Source organism: Gorilla gorilla, chromosome 18 (genome assembly GCF_029281585.2).
Source record: "Gorilla gorilla gorilla isolate KB3781 chromosome 18, NHGRI_mGorGor1-v2.1_pri, whole genome shotgun sequence".
Taxonomy (NCBI): domain Eukaryota; kingdom Metazoa; phylum Chordata; class Mammalia; order Primates; family Hominidae; genus Gorilla; species Gorilla gorilla.
The window spans coordinates 86,344,696-86,368,603 of record NC_073242.2 but is presented as its reverse complement, the minus strand read 5'-3'; the positions used below and the strand labels follow the sequence as shown (position 1 = coordinate 86,368,603).

General features: G+C 39.8%; 1 protein-coding gene across 6 annotated transcripts in view; it reads right to left on the bottom strand.

Annotated features, from left to right (window-relative positions):
- Positions 1-41: 41 nt before the first annotated feature.
- Positions 42-23,908, bottom strand: part of RSPRY1 (ring finger and SPRY domain containing 1) — a 51,194-nt gene continuing 27,327 nt past the window's right edge. For all 6 annotated transcript variants that reach the window (XM_055364304.2, XM_055364309.2, XM_055364308.2 and 3 more), the window contains 8 exons: positions 23,121-23,252; positions 19,640-19,755; positions 19,072-19,215; positions 13,042-13,153; positions 9,686-9,788; positions 9,180-9,332; positions 5,270-5,374; positions 42-1,606 (listed from right to left, as the gene is read on the bottom strand). In XM_055364304.2, coding sequence (XP_055220279.1) covers positions 1,510-1,606; positions 5,270-5,374; positions 9,180-9,332; positions 9,686-9,788; positions 13,042-13,153; positions 19,072-19,215; positions 19,640-19,755; positions 23,121-23,252 — 962 coding nt within the window. In that variant the 3' untranslated portion in view covers positions 42-1,509. The remainder of the gene's footprint in view (positions 1,607-5,269; positions 5,375-9,179; positions 9,333-9,685; positions 9,789-13,041; positions 13,154-19,071; positions 19,216-19,639; positions 19,756-23,120; positions 23,253-23,908) is intronic.

Below are 23,908 nucleotides of genomic sequence, written 5' to 3'. Positions count from 1 at the left end.
AATGAAAGTTGTGAACTCTTAGTCAAAAAAGGCAACAGATGTTTTATTCTTCAATGCAAATTACTGTATTCACCACAAGCTAAAGAAGAGAACATGTATCTACATATATATTTATATATATATATATATTTTTTTTTTTTTTTTTTGATTTATGGAAGACTAAAGACATGGAAAAAAATCCAGCACCCCAACATGTACAGCCAGGAAGGAAATCAGTTCTGTAATAGGACAGGTATAATGAACTACAAACAAGAAGGGGTGGAAAAAGAAGAAAAAAAAATGTGCATTGAGTTTAAGACACTGTAAAACTCAGAAGACATATTTACTATTCAAGTATAAACTCTGTAAGGACTTGGCATAAATTGAAAGGCAGCTGCTGAGGTACACCATTATAAAAGAAGTTCTATGAATTTACAATTCTACCTTCCAATTTCCTGGGAGAAAAAACCAAACTCTTGAAGGTCTTCACCAGAGACCCTGAGAGGGATTAACACTTTTGATGAAGACACAGTCAATAATTCATGATTGAACTATTCAAAAACATGTATTTATTTAGAACAATAGAAATACATGTTCTCAGACTGTCCTCTAGAGTTTTTGAGACTATTAGTTCAAGAGTTTCAAAGTATATTACTTGTAAAAACAATACTGATTAAAAAAAATTTTTTTAACAAAAAAACAGAAATCTGATTTGATGGTACCTTGAAAATACCCTAAATACCAAATTTTCTCCAACCTAACATTACAGCTAATTTAAGAATTCCTCCTTCATTGGTAAAACATTTTTTCCTCATTAAATGTGGGTACTGAAATTGGACAGAAACACTATGAATGTGAAAATACCACCAATTTTCTGCAGTAAAAAAAAAAAAAACCCAAAAAACAAAAAAACAAACAAAAAACCTAGAATGTTCTTTGGAATCACTGAAATATCACAAACGGGTTTTTTCTTACAGTCTGTGCACCTTCTTTCAGGTTCTCTGTTTTGCTTGTAGTACTGACTGTGTGATTCTAATTTTTATAGATTCAAGTCTTGCAATGCAATATCCATGCTTGACACACCGGTGTCTCTGACCAGTGAGAAGTTATGCATAACCCAGAAACGCTGTCATTTACATCTCCATAAAGACTTCTGCCCCAAATAAAAACTTCAGAATGACACAACACATCCTGTGTTAAACAATCAAATGAACCCAACACGGAGGATTCCAGTGTGATTTCAGTACTTGGGAGGGCATTGTCTGCTATGGTTTTTCATGGAAGTACCACAGGCCTGGCTGCTAGCATTCAGCTTTCCTTGGCCTTAAAAGGGATTTTCTCAGGGCTGGCAAGTTGGATTAGATTCTAAGAGAATTTTGTCTTTGACAAACTACCATTTTTAGCATAAAATCTGGCCATGGCTATAACTTTCAATGTGTGTACAACTGATTAGAGAGTTTTTTTTTCTTTTTCTTTTCAACATTGGCTGGAACTGAGTAGAAAAAAGTCCACGATGCCTCTTCACATGTGTCATGAAATATGAGAAATCTGTCTGATTCTAGATACTATTTCTTTACGACACAATGGGCAGGTCTCCAGCTGCAAGGCACAATCCATGCACAGGTCACTGGGGAGAAACACAGAAAAGTCAGTCAAGTTAATGCTTCAACAGGTCAAACTCCAACTGCCTGCCAACTAAATCAAAAATGTTAACAAGTTTGTTCATTGAAAGGGTTACTAATTATACATGGTTTAAAAAAATGAATACGTAAATAAAAAGTAAATCTTACATTTCTGATCCTCAATTGTCTTAGTCTGAGGAACAAGTAAAAAGTTCATATGCATTCTTTCAGACACTCTATATGTGCACAGCATATACTTACAGATGTGTACATATAGGTAGGGATATAATATTTCTCCCCAGAAAGCTAGCCATTTATCCCAGAATCATTTACCAAACAGTCCATCTTTCACCACAGTTTTGACACAATGCCTTTGTCATACGGTAAATTTTCATTTTTAGTTAGTTCTATTTCTGGGCTTTTATTGTATTCCATTATTCTGCCATTCTTGTCATATAGTAATGGGACCAAACTATTAACATTTATTTTAATGTATTTTAAGACGTGGTATGGTTGTCATCTCCCTAACTTTCAGAATTTTCTTGCCTTAAACTTTTAAATCAGCATGTCAAGTTCCAGAAAAAAATCATGTTGCTCTTTTTATGTTGACCAAATTAAACTTAGAGTTTAGAGAAAACTGTCACCTTTACAATACTGAGAGGTCCTCCTATCCAAGAAGAGACTCATTTATTTAAGTCTTCTGTTATACTCTTTGGTAGTTTAAAAGTTTTCTTCATATACGCTCTACATATTTCTTGCTATGTATTCTTAGATAGCACTTTTTTTTTAAGGGATCTTCAATTACATGTTCTAATTGGCTGCTATTATACATATAGCTAGAAGAGCTACTGATTTTTGTGTATTTTGTAAGTCATAGTGGTGACAGTAGGCATCCTTATCTTATTCCCAACATCTCCTGAAATGCTTCCTATGTGTCACCATTAAAAAGATGCTAGCTGGTGAAACCCCGTCTCTACTAAAAATACAAAAATTAGCTGGGCATGGTGGCGGGCACTGGTAATCCCAGCTACTTGGGAGGCTGAGGCAGGAGAAATCACTTGAGCTCGGGAGGCGGAGGTTGCAGTGAGCTGAGATCACGCCACTGCACTCAAGCCTGGGCGACAGAGCGAGACTCCGTCTCAAAAATAAATAAATAAATAAAAATAAATAAATAAATATAAAAAAATAAAGAGATACTAGCATTTGGCTGAAATATATGTGTTTTTTATATTGTTACGGAAGTATCCATCCATTCCTATTTTATATTGTTTTCGTCCCTTCATTCATTTCTGTTTTGTAATATTTCATCCATTAGGTATGGATATTGAATTTTAACAAATGCTTTCTCAGCATTCTTGAAGTGATAACTGCCCCTCTCCTGCCTCTGGCCTATTTGAGTAATTATATTAAAGATTTCTATATTGTAGGCTGGGCATGGTGACTCATGCCTGTATTCCCAGCACTTTTGAGAGGCCAAGGCAGGTGGATTACTTTAGGTCAGGAGTTCGAGACCAGCCTGGCCAACATGGCGAAACCCCGTCTCTACTAAAAATACAAAAATTAGCTGGGCCTGGTGGCATGTGCCTGTAATCCAAGCTACTCGGGAGGCTGAGGCAGGAGAATTGCATGAACCTGGGAGGCAGAGGCTGCAGTGAGCTGAGATCACACCACTGTACTCCAGCCTGGACGACAGAGCAACACTCCATCTCAAAAAAACCTGCCCTTGCCTGGGCTGGAGTGCAGTGGCACGATCTCTGCTCACTGCAACCTCCACCTCCCAGGTTTAAGCAATTCTTTGTCTCAGCCTCCTGAGTAGCTGGGATTACAGGCGCCCACCACCACGCCTGGGTAATTTTTTTTGTATTTGTAGTAGAGACGGGGTTTCACTGTCTTGGCCAGGCTGGTCTCAAACTCCTGGCCTTGTGATCCACCCGCCTCGGCCTCCCAAAGTGCTGGGATTACAGGTGTGAGCCACCGTGCCCAGCCTAAGATTTCTATATTGTACCATCCTTGCATTCCTAAGATAACTCCCCCTGCCAGTTGTGTTGCTAGGTCTTACTTTCTAATATTTTATTTGGGAGTTTTAGATTTATATTCATAAAAAAAATAGTTTTTTCTTTTTATGAGTTTTATCAGCTTTTGGTATGATTACTAAAAATAACATTGTGGTTTTCCTACTTTCTCTATGGTTTGGCCAAGTTTAAATAGAATTGGGCTACCTATTCCCTGAAAGTTGTAAAGAGTTCACCTGTGAAACTAGCCTTAGTACTTGTGGAAGAGAAGGCAAAGGTAGCTTTGATAACCATTTTAACTTCTTTTATGGTAACAGGAATGCTTAGATTTTCAGTCTCCTCTGGGGATTGACTCTTGTAATTCATTTTATCCAGGTTTCCTTTCTTTGTCCCTATATCCCTTTTAAAATTGTTGTTGCTGCTCAAAGTTTAGCTAAATTTTCTTATAATTCTTTTAATGTCCTCTTCCAACTCTATTTTGGATATATATCTACTATGGAGACTATGATCATACTTAAGATACCTAGTTCTAAAGTTTTATATTTCAGCACTCATTAATGACCCCTTGTATTATGTGCAAGACCACAGGACCAGAGAGCTCAAAGATGATTAAGACCAGATCCTGCTGTTTGAGATCTTAACATTCTTACAGAAACAAAGATCAAAAAGGGCATGAAGATATCCAACCTTTAAACTCTGCATCTGTCTGTGAGGCCCTGATAACTAAACCCTCCAAATATGCTCAAACTGAGAAATTCTGGGCTGTAGAAGTAATAGGGAGGATTAATCACAGCTGGAATCACTGTGCCTTTCTTTCAGAAGAGATGCTGGTATAGCTAAGGGTGAAATGAGACACACTCTACTTCCCTTAAGTGCACAGCCAATTAGATAACCCGTTTCAAAAGACAACAAACGTAGAGAGGCAGAGTCAGGGGCCCAGGCTGAGTCATTCCTGGGGATGACAAACTGGGTCCATCACTCCAGGCTCTGGACCCCTGTGGAGCCATGTGACTAAAGCTATGTCAAAAATAAGACCAAGGCAGGGTATGGGATATGATGAATTACAGGTAGCTGGCTTGTAACATCAACTTGAGTGTTGCTCATAAACAATCGGCACACATTGACTGGCCAGGACGGCACATTGCCCAACTGCTCTTCTCCTTTCTAAACTTAGTTGGGCTAGCCTTCCTGGGGACCATCTTACTTGCTTCTCTTGCTGATGCTCACTCTGTTCTATAGGGTCCAGGCTGCCTCTGAGTTCATCTCATACAACTGAAATTTACTAAGATGACATGGAGGCTGCTAACTTCTCAATGGTTGACTGTAAATAAGAAGTAAATGAGGAAGCTCTAAAACTAAAAGAGTGCCCAGGAAGCTCATAAATAGCATTAAACCTGTTACATTTTGTGAAGCCAAAATTGTATCAAAAATACAGTACTGAGTAAACGAAACAGCCTTCCACATCCAGCAGCTGCTTCTATTTCAGGTACTTTCTGGAAAACAGCCAGGTTCTACTTAAACTCTAGTTCCTCATTCAGCCTGCTTTAGATACAATAAACCCTGACGAACAGCCATGGAACTAGCAATTTAAGAACAGTATGAAACTTTGCCTAATATAAAGTACAAAAGAGGAAACAACCAAACAAATCCTCTTACCTGTGTCCACATGGCTTCAATTGTGTGTCTGCTACCTCATCACAACAAAGGGAACAGCAGTTTTCTCGGATACTGACTTGCTTCAACAGAGCAAGACGCCTGTGCCTGAGTAGAAAAAGCAATTTGAAATACATTTTGTCAACAGGGGTCCTGTTAGCAGTGATGCATATGAAATGTTTTGAAAATGCTCTGCACCTGTGACATATATTCCTTAAACTTTGTTCAGTAAGGTTTTCATACATGCCATCTCCTTTCAATCCTACAATCATTTTCTAAAGTAGGGAATGAAGGAGGTATAACCATTCCCATTTTATAGACAAAGTTCAAGGAAATGACTTGTATAAGGTATGCAGTCAGGAATCAAATTAAAATCCTTTAGTTCTAAGTCCAGTGCTCTTTTTATGTTACCAGCAAATTTCAACCTTTTAAGTCACATATGTGAGAGTCTGCTCACAAGCATAGAGGCTTTCTCAAGAAAAACACACACATACAAGTTTTTATACAATTTCAAGGGGTTTATAACAGTCCATTTTAGACTCCCTGCAAGTCCAAACACCTCAAGTTAGAACCCTTCCATTATACTTTCACTCAGCACGGAATGGAAGCAGACAGGCAAAACTGTTCTGCTGAAGGTACAGCCCTAATATATGGGCAAGGGAAGCATGAAGCATGTATTCAGTTCACTTACGGGCTTATTGTGTGCCAGGCACTGTTCCAAGCCCTAGAGATTCAGCAGTGAGCAGAGGACTAAAAAAGTATCCCTGCCTTTGGAGAGCTTATGCTCCAGTAGGGGAAGACAGAAATAAACAAGATAAGTAAAATACAGTGTTAAATGCTGATAAATACTATGAAGAAAAGGGAAAATGGGAAGGACAAGGAGTGTACACATCAGAGGTGGGGTGTTATTAAAACAATTTTAAATATGGCAGCCAGTAAAGGTCTCACTAAGGTAATATTGAGGTAAAGGGAGTGAGGAAGTAAGTTTTATGGTTGTTTGGAGAAACCGTTTCGGGTAGCAGGAACATCAAGTGCCCTGAAGCTATCATAGGCCTGGTGTGTTTCAGGAGCAGCAAGGAGGCCAGGGTGGCTGAAGGAGCATGAGAAAACGGGAGAGGGTAGGAAATAGGTCAGAAAAGTAACATAGGGAAGGGAGAGGACAAATTGTACGGGGCCTGGGAGGTCACCGGAAAGGTTTTGGCTTTTCCATTCAGTGAATAAGAAGCCACGCACTGGCATCTTTTGAGCAGAGAAGTGTGTGATCTGACTTACGTTGTAACAAATCATTCTGGAGGCTGTGTTGAATAGACTGAAGGGGATCTGGGGAGGAACAAGGTAGAGGGCAAGACAAAAATAATATAGGTAGGAAATGGTGGAGGCTTGGACCATGGTAGCAGCAGTGAGGGTGATGAGTAGTTGGATTTTGGATCTATTCTGAAGGCACAGCCTACTGGATTTGCTGAGGGATTGAATGTGGAAATAGCAGAAAGTAAGGTGTCAAGGATACTCTACGGTTATGGCCAGGGAAACTGGGATGACAAAGGAGTTATTAACAGACGAGGGGCCAGGCACAGTGGCTCACGCCTGTAATCCCAGCACTTTGGGAGGCCGAGGCAGGCAGATGGCTTGAACCCAAGAGTTCGAGACCAGCCTGGGCAACATGGCGAAACCCAGTCTCTACAAATAATACAAAAATTAGCTGGGTGTGTTGGCATGCCTGTAGTCCCAGCTACTCAGGAGGCTGAGGTGGGAGGATCGCTTGAGCCTGGGAGATGGAGGTTGCAATGACCTGAGATTGTGCCACCACACTCCTGAGCAACAGAGTGAGACCCTGTCTCAAAAAATAAAAAATAAACATAAAAAAACAGAGATGAGAGAAGACTGAGGGAGAAGCAGTGGCTGTGAGTGGATGACTTGTAGCTGAGAGTGGGTATGTGGTGCTTCACTGTACTATTATTTTTTTCTTCTGTATGTATTTGAAATTTTCCATAATAAAAAGGTTAAAGAAAAAAACAATGAATGGAAGAATTACAGACAGAGAGTATATACAACACAGAACAATTTATAAAATCCCAGTTAGTAGTAACAGGGCCATGAGCTCCTACCCTGATGCCAGAAAGGAGTAATATTCCAATGAATATAAAGTATCACTGAACATACATTTTTGGAACACAGGATGAAAATATTAATGGCACAGAAAATGGTCTCAAGTAAGTTCATACTTAATGCCACAATTTATAATTAAGCATAACTGGAATGTTAAGGGCAGCAAGGTGCAAGAAGGAGGTTGGCACTAAGGTGGCCACTCAGTTAGGCTCCTGACAACTCTATCTTCTTGTTACTATCAGAGAAAACAGTCTAGAGACAGCATAGGATTGACCTAGCTTGGAATTCAGCTGTTCTTATTCAAGACAAGACGAACTTTGGGTACCAAATTTATATACATGGTTACCAAGAGAGTATGTATAAGCTGCCCATAAAATGAGACTTTCTGACAGCTGATGCCCATTACCATCTGAGTTTGGGAAGGTTTAATTCTGCAGGAGCAGTTAACTAAATGCTGAAGCATTTTAACTATGTCCAATCCCCATGGGAACTTAGATGGATCAATTGTCCCTTTTAGGGTATATGTGAGAAGACTTATTTGTGGGCTTCATCCAAGGAAAAGGCAGGCTAGATGAAAAAGAATGCGGTATGATAGATAAGGGAGAGGTGTCCCCTCAGACTTTGGCCAAGAGGAATTTAAAGTTCAGAATCTCTGTCAGGCACCAAGGATGAGCCTGAATGAAAAGTTCTAGGAATTAACCTCAGAACCCTGAGCGGGAACATATGCAACCCTTATGTTCTTGGGCTATTACTGAGGCTCTGCTGCCAGTGTTACCATCTGCAGACAACGCTACCATCATCGTCCCATTTTCTCGTTCATCTGGAAACTATTGAACCACTGAGACAGTGATTCCAAGGTGAAGCACAGCCCAGAGCACTGCTTGCAGATCTGCTTTTTGAGCCAAAACAAGAGCTAGGATTATGTTACAGATATCTTCAGGGGCATACCAGTCCGACATTAGCTATGTCATGGCCAGTATGCTGGCCTTGGCTGCTGAGAGAGACTTTCTTACTGATATAAGATATGTGGTATTAGTAACAGGAATACCCTTTAAACAGGCAGCTGCTCTGTTTAAAATGATAAACTTTAGCTCACATTGTGAAACAAGCTTCAACTTGAAGTAATTACCAGGAAGCAGCTGGAGTCTTTCCCCAGCCTAAGGAATAGACTACATTCATCTCACAAGGAAGTAAAGCAGGCATTCATCTGATAAATTAATGCCAATCACAGTTTTTGTCAAATAAGGGCTGTGAAATTTTATGCAAGATGGTATTCACTGATGGTTGTGGAACAGTGTTGTCATCTTTGCCACAGTTGAAACCACATAAAAAGTCTGTTTCAATAAAGCCGAGTCTGCTAAAAGATGCACTCGATTTCCTAATATTTAGGATTTTGACACTGACATTCATGTGAAGTTAGTTTGCAGTTTGTGTGCATGTGTCATATTTTTCTGATTTTTATACCAATCTTATTTATCTCACAAAAAAAATCTGAAAGTGTTCCGTCTTTCTGGGTTTGGTAACATTTTAAATAACAATAAGGTTATCTGTTACCTAAAGATTTGGTAGAGATCTCCTGTGAAACCACCTGGGTCTGGTGCTTTCTAGGGACAGATATATACAATAATTGGTTTGTGTATATTTCTTCTGGGATCTGTCTTAGAAATTTATATTTCCTGAAAAGTCATCCATTTTACTCAGGTTTTCAAAATTTATTTGTTATATTCTTTTAAAGTTGATTATAAATTGTTTAATTTCTCATAAGATTCATGTGAAAGTCTGGAGATAGCCTGGGCAGATTCCTTACCTTGGCAAAATGATTTTTTCTTCAGCTGTTAGGAAGGCGTAGTCATTAAAAGTGCTAAATTTCATAGATGGTGGGTATTTGAATGGTTTTGCTCCAAAATTGAACTCACATTGTTGATATGACATGAAACTAGCTGCAGCAAAAAATCCAGATCTACAAATAAAATGAGTACAGAGGCCAATAGAATTAATAAAAATCAAAATAGAGTTAATAGATAGAACAGTTTTCAGAAAGGCAGGGTGAGTCAATCCTACCCTGGCAGAAAGGAAGAGTGACAGACTGTGTTTATAACCCACACAGGTCTGTGACCAGAGAATATTCTGCCTTATCTTCCTGTATCAAACTTTGGGATAGTTTTAGGTCTGATCAAATGGGTTCCCAATCACTTGAAATTAATCAATTTCTCATCACAATTGCATATATAAATGGACAAAGACTTTTTTTTTCCTAGAGAAAAGGGCATTCCGTGCATCTACTCGAATTTTTGACTGAGAAGAGCTACTTACACAGTAGATGAAAAGACTTGCTTTTCAGGAGGCAGCTGGTTGCCATTTAAAAAGAAGATCATTTGCTTTTCATTCAAGTCTAACAGAAATCCTACTGTATCTCCTAGAGGATAAAGAGAAACACTGTTAGGATAATGATGTGTACTACCAGGATTCTTTGCTAAGCATCTCAAGTGTTTCAATGGCACTGTATTAAGTCTGCATCTTTAGCTATGCATTCAACATGTTCATTTTTGTTTCTTCTGTAACTGATCTGACCCCTATACACCAATATTTTAATGTAACAATAAGAAAAAAATACTGCCAATTAAATTATGACAAGCCAATCTTAAGATGCATCCCAATTTCAAAGATGTTAAAATGTGGGGAAAAATACGCATTTTGGGCTCAATGAAATATGGTAAGATCAAAAAATCATGTGGTTACTTGCCTCTCTGGTGAGATTTATAATTCCCTAGATAACTACCCCAAAATATGCCTTTCTTTAAAAAAAGGCAAGGCAGGCTGGGCGAGGTGGCTCATGCCTGTAATCCCAGCACTTTGGGAGGCCAAGGCGGGCGGATCACCTGAGGTCAGGAGTTTGAAGACCAGCCTGGCCAACATGGTGAAACCCCGTCTCTACTAAAAATAGAAAAATTAGCTGGGTGTGGTGGTGGGCACCTGTAATCCCAGCTACTCGGGAGGCTGAAGCAGGAGAATCACTTGAATCTGGGAGGCGGAGGTTGCAGTGAGACGACATCATGCCATTGCACTCCAGCCTGGGTGACAGGGCAAAAATCCATCTCAAAAAAAAAAAAAAAAAAAAAAAAAAGGGCAGGGCATGGTGGTTCATGCCTATAATCCCAGCACTTTGGGAGGCCGAGGTGGGCAGATCATCTGAGGTCAGTTTGAGACCAGCCCAGCCAACATGGTGAAACCCCATCTCTACTAAATATACAAAAATTACCCGGGTGTTAATGGCAGGTGCCTGTAATCCCAGCTACTTGGGAGGCTGAGACAGGAAAATCGCTTGAACCCTGGACGTGGAGGTTGCAGTGAGCTGAGATCGCACCACTGCACTCCAGCCTGGGTGACAGAGTGAGACTGCATCTCAAAAAAAAAAAAAAAAAAAAAAAAGCATTTATCTTCACTTACCAGATAAAGTAAAACTCTAAGGTTTCAGTTTTTGGTTTTGTTGTTTTTGTTGTTAAGACAGGGTCTTGCTCCATTACCCAGGCTGGAGTGCAGTGGTACAATCCTAGCTCACTGCAGCCTCAAACTCCTGGGCTCAAGTGATCCTCCTGCTTCAGCCTCCTGAGTAACTAGGACTACAGGCACATGCCACCACCCCTGGCAAATTTTTAAAATTTTTTTGTAGAGATGGGGGGTCTCATTATGTTGCCCAGGCTAATCTCAAACTCCTGGCCCCAAGTGATCCTCTCAAAGGATCCTCACACTTTGATCTCCAAAAGTGCTGGGATTAAAAGTATGAGCCACCACGTCTGGCCCAATTTTGGTTTTGAAAGATGAGATAAACAAATTTGTTTGTCAAAGATAAACAATGAAATTACACAGCAATGACAAGAAAAATGGACACTCAATGCTGGTGGAGGAAAATCTGGCAATATACAGCAAAAGCTTTGAAATTCTATATCCTCCTTGCCAGAGAAGTTTCACTTCTAAGGGTTTTGTCTTGAGAAAATCCAGAATGGTCTATAATGATAATTTTAAAAGGCAAAAATGTCAGTGTCCAACAATGAGGCATTAATTAGTATATCATAGTACAACTATATAATGGAATACTGAGAAGCCATTAAAAGTAATGTTACTGGCTGGGCCATGGGGGCTCAGGCCTGTAATCCCAACACTTTGGGAGGCCAGAGTTGGGTGGATCACTTGAGCCCAGAAGTTTGAGACGAGCCAGGGCAACATGGCAAAATCCGTCTCTACCAAAAAAATACAAAAATTAGCCGGGCATGGTGGTGTGTCCCTGTAGTCCCAGCTACTGGAGAGGCTGAGGTGGGAGGATGGATTGTGCCCGGGGGGTCAAGGCTGTATGAGCTGTGATCACACCACTGCACGCAAGCCTGGGCTATCGATAGATGAGACCCTGTCTCAAAAACAGCAACAATAAAAAGTAATGTTATTTAATAACCTGGAAAGCTGTTCAAGGTATTAAGTATAACAACAACAAAAATATACATACATATAAAATTTAAGTGTTTTTAAAAAATCTCTGGAGAAATTACAGGGGATTTTTAGTTTATTCATTTTTTTTTCTATTTTTCAAATTTTTATAATAAACATATTACTCAAATAATCCTTTAAAAAATTCTTATTAAAAAACAAGCTAGTTTTTGAAAACAGGGCCTTTATCATATGCTCCATTAAATGAAGAAGTTTTATGTTCCTTCAAGAACCTGCAAGCCATTAAAATGAGTGTTCCTGTTGGCTTTTCTGATTTTTTTTCCCACACCACCAATTTAATCAAGTGGAGCTGTTTCCATATGGGGGTGGGCAAATTCCTGCTTTCTTTCCTTTTTTTTTTTTTTTTTTTTGAGATGGAGTCTCACTCTGTTGCTCAGGCTGGAGTGCAGTGGCGCAATCTCGGCTCATTGCAACCTCTGCCTCCTGGGTTCAACTGATTCTCCTGCCTCAACCTCCCAAGTAGCCGGGACCGCAGGTGGGTGCCACCACACCTGGTTAATTTTTGTATTTTAGTAGAGATGAGGTTTCACCATGTTGGCCAGGCTGGTCTTGAACTCCTGACTTCAAGCAATCCACCTGCCTCAGCCTAAATTTCTGCTTTCTTAGCATGCCTAAAAATTCAGTTTATATCCATAATACTGATTGGGGTAGCAAAATGAGAGAGGGATGCTTGGAGAAAGAGTTGGGTTATATCCTCTATCTAGCTCTGATGCTAGGAATCAAATCCTTCCAGAGGTTATATCCTCTACCATATGACCCTACTTCCTTAGAGCGTGGCCACTGGATAGGACCTGTTCCGTAGCCATCTTATCCCTGAAAAATCCTCATTTTAGTGGCATTACAATTCCAGTGTCCCTGTTATTGCCATGGCTGCTTTAATTCAAAACAGATCCAAAGAGGAAAATAGAATTCATACTAATCTTGAGTATCATTTTCTGACAAATGTAAAAAATTTATTTTCTGAAATGTTTTTGCTACAGGAAGAACTCCACCAGAGGTAAATTTATCAGAGGAATACCATTTATATCCTTGGCAGTGACACAAAAGTTAATATCCCTTTTCACATTTGATCTTCTTCTAAGACATTTTAAGGCTTAATGTAATAAATGCCTCATAATAACCAGATGTCTTAACCCACTTGATAAATTTATAATGGAGGGAATGAATACCTTCTTTCCAGCATGGGTGTATGTGAGGCTTACTTCTGGCATTGTACCAAATCAGCTGCCGGCAGCCATCATACGCACAGGAGTATTCATCATCCCCAATGCCGTAGCCTTCCTGGAGAGAGACAAGGCCCAGAAGATTAGCAAGTCTGCCTGCTCTGACCTGGGAACAGAGAGTGTGTCTTTTACGACCACCGACCTAATGGTTGGGATTCTAAGCTTTCTGGATAATGAGAGAGCTCATGGTTTTTTGAAAATACTAAAATTATGACTTAGAGGGCTGGTTCCAAGTGAATAGATAATGACTTCAGCAACAAATATTTTCCCAGTGGCTCCTTTGTTCAGGCACTTTCACATTTGTTAGTTCATTTAATTCTCACTAACATTATCATGAGGCTGGTGGCATCAGACTCCATTTTAAGAGGAAACAAAGGCTCAGAGAGGTCAACCAGCTTGCCCAAGCATATATTACTTGCCCAAGAAACAGAGCCAGGTTTGAACCTAAATTCTTCTGATTCCAAGATCAGTCAGTACACTTGTATATCAGCACAAGATTGTCAGAGGCATTCAAACCAGAGAGACTCCATCTTGAATAGGGGCAGGGTAAAATGAGGCTTAGACTTGCTGGGCTGCTCAGCTGCATTCCCAAGAGGTTAGGCATTCTTAGTCACAGGATGAGATAGGAGGTCAGCACAAGATACAGGTCACAAAGACCCTGCTGATAAAACAGGATGCAATAAAGAAGCCAGCCAGAAGATGGCCAAAACCCACCAAAACCAAGATGGCAACAAAAGTGACCTCTGGTCATCTTCACTGTTCATTATATGCTAATTATAATGCATTAGCATGCTAAAAGACACTCTAAGGGGTGCCATGACAGTTTACAATGTCATGGCAGTTTGGAAGTTACCCTATATAGTCTAAAAAGGAGAGGAACCCTTGGTTCCAGGAATTGCCTGTCCCTTTCCCAGAAAACTCATGAATAATCCACCCGTTCAGCATATAATCGAGAAATAACTAAGTATACTCAGTTGAGCAGCCCACGCCACTGCTCTGCCTATAGAGTAGCCATTCTTCTGTTTCCTTAATAAACTTGTGAAAACACTTTATTCTATGGATTCGCCCCAAATTCTTTCTTGCGCGAGGTCCAAAAACCCTCTCTTCGGATCTGGATCCAGACCCTTTCCAGTAACAAGATCAGATCAGGCAAATACCTTTCTTGCATGTAGCAGACTTCAAAATACCCAAATATTCAGAGATTTCAAAACTGGAGATAAGAGAAAGGTTATAGTGGACACTCAGCTAAAAGCTATTCTGAAATCAGCTTGATTTGAGGATTGTACAGGTCCTTGGCAGTTTCTTCTTTTTTTTCTTTGAGATGGAGTTTCACTCTTGTTGCCTAGGCTGGAGTGCAATGGCGCGATCTTGGCTCACCACAACCTCTGCCTCCCGGGTTTAAGCGATTCTCCTGCCTCAGCCTCCTGAGTAGCTGGGATTATAGGCATGCGCCACCAGGCCCAGCTAATTTTGTATTTTTAGTAGGGACAGGGTTTCTCCATGTTGGTCAGGCTGGTCTCGAACTCTAGACCTCAGGTGATCTGCCTGCCTCGGCCTCCCAAAGTGCTGGGATTACAGGTGTGAGCCACCGCGCCTGGCAGTTTCTTCTTTTTGTTACTTACTGCCTTTCAATTATTTCACAGAACTGTTAAAATAAAAGGGTGGCTGAGATCTTAAGAAATTATTTTGAGTGCTTATAAAAAAATAGAAGAAGCAGGCAAATCAGACAACTGCTATCTCTAAGGAACAATGGTGAAAAGTTTTACTAGAGAAAGAAATTGAAAATGGCCAAATCCAAGTAAGATCAGGTCCTGATGGCCTGCTTCTTCTATGGGGCAAACAATACAGTGAGGAGATAGATTGGAAAAAAAGTTCTGATGAATGCAACAATGATTTTGTACTGGATTTTTGGATTACAACATACTGAATTTGGAGGAACACTCTCTAAAGTGACTCTTCTGAAATAGCTATTGATATTCACTATTCAGACTATTCAAGAGTTAAATGAGCTTGCACCTAATTGCCTTAGAAATTCACCACCCAAGGCTGCCAAGAGCAGTGGCTCATGCCTGTAATTTCAGCACTTTGGGGGGCAGATTACTTGAGGCCAGGCATTTGAGACCAGCCTGGCCAACATGGCAAAACCCTGTCTCTACTAAAAATACAAAAATTATCCAGGTGTGGTGGCGCACACCTATAATCCCAGTTACTCTGGTGGCTGAGGCACAAGGATCGCCTGAACCTGGGAGGCAGAGGTTGCAGTGAGCAGAGATCACGTGCCACTGCACCCTGGCCTGGGTGACAGAGCGAGACTCTGTCTCAAAACAAAACAAAACAAAAGAAATTCACTACTTGCTAGAAAGAATGCCTTGCCACCCCTTTTAAAGGCTGAACAAGTCAGTAAGTAAAAAACTTAAAAACCACTAAAATGTAGGCATTGTGGCATAAGTAAAAGGCAAGCAATTCTTTTCTATCTTCACCTTCTAATGTCCTGAGAAGTCCTTGACAGAACACTTGAAAGAAATTCCTAGAAGCTAGCCACCATGAGTTGGTAAAGAGCAGACTCATTACACATTCTTTACCATGCAATGTTTTTGATGACTGGATAAGTTCCACAACAGAGTGGCACTGTAGCACAAAGAAGGGACTCTAATAACTTTAACTACAGAGCAGCATCTACAGATTTAAGGAGAAGATGCCTCTGCCTAGCACAGATGCACTTTAAAAATCTCTTAAGCTTACATCTCAGAGAACAACCTAGATGTCCTACACCTTCTCTCAGCTCAAAATGTTCCCAGCAGGATTAATTTTGGTTTCCATTGGCTAGGACAGATAAATGAGAGAATAGAGTGGTTAGCTTGGTATTTATCTTGAACTACCTGTTTTTTGGTCATGCATATTTTAGCAATGGAAACATTACCAAATACAAACAAAAGAAAGTTTATCCACAGCTTGTCATTCAGGGAATAGTTTGAGTCTCTTTCCCACGTGGTGGACACTGTCCTTTTTCCTGCTGTAGGGCATCCCAACTGCTTCCTGTTAAGGGAAATGTATGAAGACAGTGTTCTGCCTCCTCCTTTGGAAGTGGAAAGGTAAGATATGACCTAGGCTTGGCCAGCTGGACCTTCCCATCAAACACTCAGTATGGTGCAAGTGACCCCAAACAGAGGAATAGTTAGGATTGATTTCCAGCAGCAATGGTGGCTGCATGCTGGCCAGATCGTTCCCCTAAAACACCGGCTATTGTACTTCCTGTTTCTTGGCCCTGACAGCCTTGGAGCCTGTCTAGTTCCAAAACTTCTCCATAATCTGGAGGCCCCGGAAAGGCTTCTAAATCATTCCTTTTCTGTCTGAGATAGCCAGAGTCATTTTCTCCAAGGCAGATGCTTCAACAGGGGAAGGAGCATGGGCTATCCTGACCTGAAATCTCTAGCAGCTGGAGACTACATGGCTTTGGGGAAGTTTCTTAATTTCTCTCAACTTGATTTTCCTCATCTTTAAATGGCAGGATAATACCTTTCCAAACTCTCAAGAAGATTAAAGATAAATATGTGAAAGACCTCACAAAAGTGTCACATGACACTCACAAAAAAGCAAAAGATATTTATTTATTTATTTATTTTTGAGACAGAGTCTCACTCTATCGCCCAGGCTAGAGTGCAGTGGCACTATCTGGGCTCTGTGCAACCTCTGCCTCCCATATTCCAGCAATCTCCTGCCTCAGCCTCCCGAGTAGCTGGGATTACAGGCGCCCGCCACCACGCCCAGCTAATTTTTTATATTCAGTAGAGACGGGGTTTCACCATGTTGGCCAGTCAAACTCCTGACCTTAAGTGATCCACCCACCTCAGCCTCCCAAAGTGCTGGGATTACAGGTGTGAGCCACTGCGCCTGGCCAAAAGGCAAAAGATATTTTAGATAAATCAGAGTACATCCTTGGAGAGTTGCTCCTCCTAAGCCTCCATAAAAATATACAATACAACAAGACAAACTGTTCTGTAGGTTACCTGAATAGAACTATCCTTAAGCTTATTTTAATGACCTAACATTGAGCCCAGTGGCCAGCCTTTTAAAATGGAAACCTAAGCAGCAAGAATTCAAGTAAGAGGCACTATGGAGAGACTTAGAATCTTTTGAAACTGGGTGTATCCTAGGAATGACTTACTCCATAGAATCACACCCTGTCTGAGTAGGCAAAAAGATTCAGAATCACCAGAACAATGTACATTTAAAGCAAAGTTTTAAATATGGCAACATCATTAAAATCCTGTATTTGGGAAAAGACATCATATCAGACTTTATCAATTTCTAATAGGGAATCACCTAATGCTTGGATCAGGGAAGAATGTTTGTTTTTAAAGAAACCAACAGCCTGTCAAGTGATCTGGAGGATAAAAAAACAGTATTTAAGTCTTTAACTTGACAAGCCAAAGGTCTGCAACTACATGGCAAAAATTATAGTTTCATCGAGCAGATGAAATGATCCAGCTTCACTGGTCATTAAAAAAACACATTTGTAACATTCAGTGTCAGACCTAGATCTGTAGTGTGTTTGCTGCCAAATCAGGAGAGACAAGTTTTATATCGAAGCTTCCTCCCTGGAAGAATCCCCTATTACTTCTAGTTCTAGAACAATTTTTCACTTCCAAATGAGGAAACTAGCTAATTCTCTGAGATTTTCCCCATTTTTGAATACAAAGAAAACAACTGTTGTAGAATAGGAAGGCCACTGAATTCTGGTATGAGTTTCTTCCTACTCTGTCTCAGTTTTCTCATCTGTGAAATGGAAATTGTAACAGTAAAAGCTATTGTGGGAATCAGATGATTGGCAGACTGGGGTCTAGTTCTCCACCCCAGACAGAAGTACAGACTTGACCTCTCCACTGGCCCTTTTCCTCCAATTTGTCTCTCTCCAGCCTAGGAGTTTTAATAATACACCATCAACAATTCCAGGGTGAAATACAGCCTTGCTGAAATAGGCCTTTAAAAACTATGCTTATAAATAGGTCACCATGGGATGTGCCTGTAGTCTCAGCTATTCAGGAGGCTGAGGTAAGAGGATGGCTTGAGCCCAGGAGTTTGAGGCCAGCCTGAGTAACACAGTGAGACCTGTCTCTAAAAGCAAAGCAGAAAATCAGAAAACCTCACCATACTTATGGCCGGCAAGTTTAGCTTAATTTTGTTGGATCACTTCTAAAACCCATTCCAGGATCTTACATATTGGAGGGGGGGCTATTATTTAGATTAACAAAATAATCCAAGGGGCTTTTCCCACCTCAAATGGTAGAAACCATATGAAAACAAAATATTCCTGATCAAAACTGGATTAATTCCAAACAGCTTATAATTTGATCATCAGAAGAAAGCCAATTGGCCTGGGTGTTAGAAGGGTATAAAGTGGCAAGAAATCATACATCGTAGGAAAGGGAGGAACTCCAACACCTTCAATGCTACTTACTCTAGGATTTGTTTCCCTTTTATATTATAGCTTTCTATAACAAAAGATAAATAACTAAATATTGAGAAAAATGTGCCAACTAATTACTAGGTAAAAGTCAAGTGAAAGAAGTCAAGCCAACACTCTATTTTTCGAAAGAAAAAGAATCCCTACAAAGCTCTTAGAGCTTCAACTCAAGGTAATAATCAGCACTACTTCCTGTATAAGAAATGAGCCAAGTATGTGGCTGGGGTGGAAGCAGAGCCTACAAAGACAAAGGACACATCCAGCCTCTAGGTGAAAAATTAGCGTGAACTTAAGATTCAAGAAAAAGAAAAGGCCGAGGGGCAATTTCACTTGTTTTCCTATTTCTCTATCAGTTTAGTAGATGATTGTTAGGGACCTGGTACCATGTGGCTCTGCCCAAGAAAAGATTATTGAGCAAATCTATCTGAAAAATAAGTATTTTCCAGCCACCAACTAGGGGGAAAAAGCAAACTGCCGCTGCTCCCATTTTCACAGTTCTCTAGGGTACTCACATGATTGAGGAATTTGCTGTCTCGAGTGGCCCAGCCAATCTGCATGACGCCAGAAGTGACCACTGTTACTTCATAGTACCATACCCCGGCATCCACACAAAAGGTGCAACGCACACTTTCAAAAGAGGAGGCATCACAGCGAGCCTGGCAAAACCAAAAAATGTGTCAATCAACTATGAGGGCCTGAAGACCACCAAAGATAACTGACTACTGGGAAGGTTGAGTGTATTTTTCCTTATTAAAACTTCTGGTGGACTATTGCTTCCTCCTCTGTCCATCCTCAGTGACAAAAAGTACAAAACCAAACTATATAAGGCATTTGGCAACATACAGAATCAAAGAATTGTTTGCAGCCATTCTTCAAACAGTTCTTTAATCCTGACACATCTAGTGCCTTATGGTACCTTCTGTTCATAAGCAGCTCTTTGAGACTTCCCCCTGAAGTCAGCAACACTTCCAAAATACAGGCAGAGTGGGAAGCACCAGCCCTAAGACAACTGGCTATGCAAGGATTAAAATAATTACCCTCTCATCCCCCAAAGGGCCCAACTGTAGAAGCGTTACCTACCTCTAAGCCATGAGGTGAGATCTTCAGGTACTCGCTGACATCATTGCTATTCAGCATGGCCCTAATGCTACTCAAGTTCACTTTCTCATAGGTCAGCTGTCTACCTTCTTTTAAAACTGCAAAAGAAAGAGTGTTCATGTTTCTAAGGCAGGCTGCTGTGGAGAAAAGAAGAAGCTAGTGCCAGCTACAGCAATCAGACAAGAGGAAGAAATAAAGGGCATCCAAAATGGAAAGGAAGAAGTCAAATTATCCATGTTTGTGGATAATATGATCTTATATTTAGGAAAACCTAAAAAAATCTGCCAAAAACTATTAGAACTAAAAAGCAAATTCAGTAAAGTTGCAGGATATAAAATTAACAGACAAAAATCAATAGCATTTCTATATGCCAATAGCAAACAATCTGAAGAAGAAATCAAGAAAGTAATTGTATTTACAAAAGCTATAAATAAAATAAGATACCCAGGAATAACTTAATCAAAGAAGTGAAAGATCTCTACAATGAAAACTATAAAACACTAATGCAAGAAATCAAAGAGGACACAAAGATATACCATGGTCATGGATTGGAAGACTCAATATTGTTAAAATGTCTATACTACTCAAAGCAATCTACAGATCACATGCAATCCCTATCAAAATACCAATGACATTCTTCATAGAAATAGTAAAAAAAATCCTATAATTTATACAGAACTACAAAAGACCCAGAATAGCAAAAAACCTGACCCTCAGCAAAAAAACGAAACTGGAGGAATCACATTACTTGACTTCAAATTATACTATGGAGTTATAGGAACCAAAACTGCATGGTACTGGCATAAAAACAGACACATGGACCAATGGAACAGAAGAGAGAATCCAGAAATCCATACATCTACAGTGAACTCATTTTCAACAAAGGTGCCAAGAACATACATTGGGGGAAAGGACAGTGTCTTCAATAAATGGTGCTGGAAAAACTACATATCCATAAGCAAAAGAATAAAACTAGACCCCTATCTCTCATTGTCTACAAAAATCAAATAAAAATGGACTAAAGATTTAAATCTAAGACCTCAAACTATGAAGCTACTAAAATAAAACATTGGGGAAACTCTCCAGGACACTGATCTGGGCAAAGATTTCTTGAATACCCCAAAAGCACAGGCACCAAAGCAAAAATGGACAAATGGGATCATATTAAGCTAAAAAGTTTCTTACAGCAAAGGAAATGATCAACGAAGTAAAGAGACATCCCACAGAATGGGAGAAACTATTTGCAAACTATCCATTTGACAAAGGATTAATAACCAGAATATATAAGGAGGTCATATAACTCAATAGGAAAACATTCAATAATCTGATTAAAAAGTGGGCAAAACATCCGAATAGACATTTCTCAAAAGAAGACATACAAATGGCAAACAGATATATGAAAAGGTACTCAACATTATTGATCATCAGAGAAATCCAAATCAAAACTACAATGAGCTATCATCTCACCACAGTAAAAATGGCATTTATCTAAAAAACAGGCAACAATGAATGCTGGTGAGGATGTGGAGAAAAGGTAACCCTTGTACACTGGTAGTAGGAATGCAAATTAGTATGGCCACTATGGAGAACAGTATGGAGGTTCCTCAAAAAACTAAAAACAGAACTACCATATGATCCGGCAATTCTGCTGCTAGGTATACACCAAAAAGAAAGGAAATTAGTATATCAAAGAAATATCTGCAATCTCATGTTTATTGCAGCACTATTCACAATAGCCAAGATTTGGAATCAACCTAAGTGTCCATCGAGAGACAAATGAATAAAGAAAATGTGGCACATACACAAAATGGAGTACTGTTCAGCCACAAAAAAGAATGAGATCCTGTCATTTACAATAACATGGATGGAACTGTAGGATATGATGTTAAGTGAAATAAGTCAGGCACAGAAAGACAAACTTCGCGTGTTCTCACTAATTTTTGTGGGAGCTAGAAACAACTGAACTCATGAAGATAGAAAATAGAAGGATGGTTACCAGAGGCTGGGAAGGGTAGTGGGGGTGGGGGAGAAATGGGGTTGGTTAATGAGAATATAGCTAGATAGAATGAAGAACACCTAGTATTTGACAGCATAACAGGGTGACTACAGTCAACAATAATTTATAGTATATTTAAAAATAACTAAAAGTGCAAAACAAAGAAATTTTAAAACACCAAGAGTATAATTGGAATGTTTGTAACACAAATAAATGATAAATGCTTGAGGGGACAGATATCCCATTTACTCTGATGTGGTAATTACTCATTGTATGACTGTATCAAAATATCTCATGTGCTCCAAAAATATGTATTACTATATATCCATTAAAAATAATCCCCCTGGAAGGTAAAACACACTGATTTTTCATACATTAAAAATAAACAAACAAATAAGTTAGTGCTACCCTAGTCAAGGAGTAGAGATGCTCGTAAATGGCAGAATAGGTGAGGAGACATAGCCAGAGGTTTCCTGCTGCACTGCCATTTGAAGATCAATCAAACAAATGCTAGGAAAGGCAGCACTGCTAGATTTATGCTTCCATTCCCTAGAATATCATTTTGTATGAACAAAATCCAAATTGCACTCTTTCAGAATTATTCTTTAACTGGCACTTCACAGGCTGTGCATGGAGCTCCTCCCCACAATATTGGGGTAACAGTGGGGGTGGATTTACATGTCCAGTTATGTTTTAGCATAGTATTAACCATGGATGGGGGAGTGAGGGTACAGAAGTATACAGGTTGATCACTCTTAATCTGAAAATCCAAAATGCTCCAAAATCCAATACTTTTTGAGTGCAGACATGAGGCTCAAAGGAAATGCTCAATGGAGGATTTCAGATTTTTTGATTAGGGATGCTTAACCTGGTATCTGCAAATACTCCAAAATCTGAAAAAATGTGAAATCTGAAATACTTTCAGTCCCAAGCATTTCAGATAAATTCTACCTAAAAGAGAAACTCAACCTATAGTAGTTTTTGTCCCAGCAGCCCTTGGAGGAGGAAAAGAGAAAAATCAGGAACAATTCTCATGATGTAGGTAAGACATGACTTGGGTTTTGAAGAGCAAAGTTGGGAAAGGGAGAGAAGTAAAGAGGGAATTCCAAGTGAGGGGAATAGGTCCAGAGGTAGGAATCATCAGGACCTGTTTGTAGGACAGTGGGATGATTTGTGTTGGAAAGAGCTGGTTAGACAGTGCCATATAATTAAGGGCTTTGATGCAGCAGGAAACTGGGTGCCAGTAAAGGTTTTTGAACAGGAAAATGCTGAAATTAGAAGCATACCATGTAATTCTTGTCTAAAGGGTCTCTAGGATACTTTTCTGCTAGAATATATCCAACCTGCCAGTAGAGGTCCTTATGAGGACTCATACTTACTATTGCAAAAGGAAGACCAGTGAGCCTATGAAAGAAATGAGTCTGGAAATGGAAACGGACATTTTAATAAAGGACAACTCCCACTTACAGAGATTGTCTAAGCTCCACTGGGCACAGAAACCAACTTGACGTTTCAGATAATCAGGATCATTAGCCCAGGACTCCAATGTGACAAGCCGGTCACTAATACTGGATTCAGAAATAGTCAATTTATTTTCACCTGTTTGGAAAGATATAATCCTTGAATTAACAATGAAAGGGTAGAATGATTTGCTCAGCAAATTAGTATTGCTAAGGAGGGGGAAGAGGCAATTATAAGAATTGGAGACTAGATTAGACTTCAATTAAAATTTCTAGGGAAAACATAGCCAAAGAGCTTTGACTATTTTCTTTTCCTTTTTTTTAGTCACAGGGTCTCACTCTGTTGCCTAGGCTGGAGTGCAGTGGCACAACTATGGATCACTGTAACCTTGAACTACTGGGCTCAAGTGATCCCCCCGCCTCAGCATCCCAAGTAGCTAGGAACATAGGTGCATGCCACCATGCCTGGCTGATTTTTAAAAATTTTTTGTAGAGATTGAGTCTTGCTATGCTGCCCACCCTGGTCTCGAATTCCTGGCCTGAAGCAATCCTCTGGCCTTAGCCTCCCAAAGTGCTGGGATTATGGGCAAGAGCCACCACACTTTTTTCTAGAAACTAGCAATCACATCACTAAATTCTTGGCTATAAAAAATGAGTAATCATGGTTACCAAGTTTTGACTCTTAGGTGAGAAAATCCTTGCCTTTGTCCCTGTTATACTTCATTGGCTTTAACGTGTCTATCCAGATGAAAACAGAATGTATGCCCATCTGATGGGGTTCAAAGTGTAGGCTGA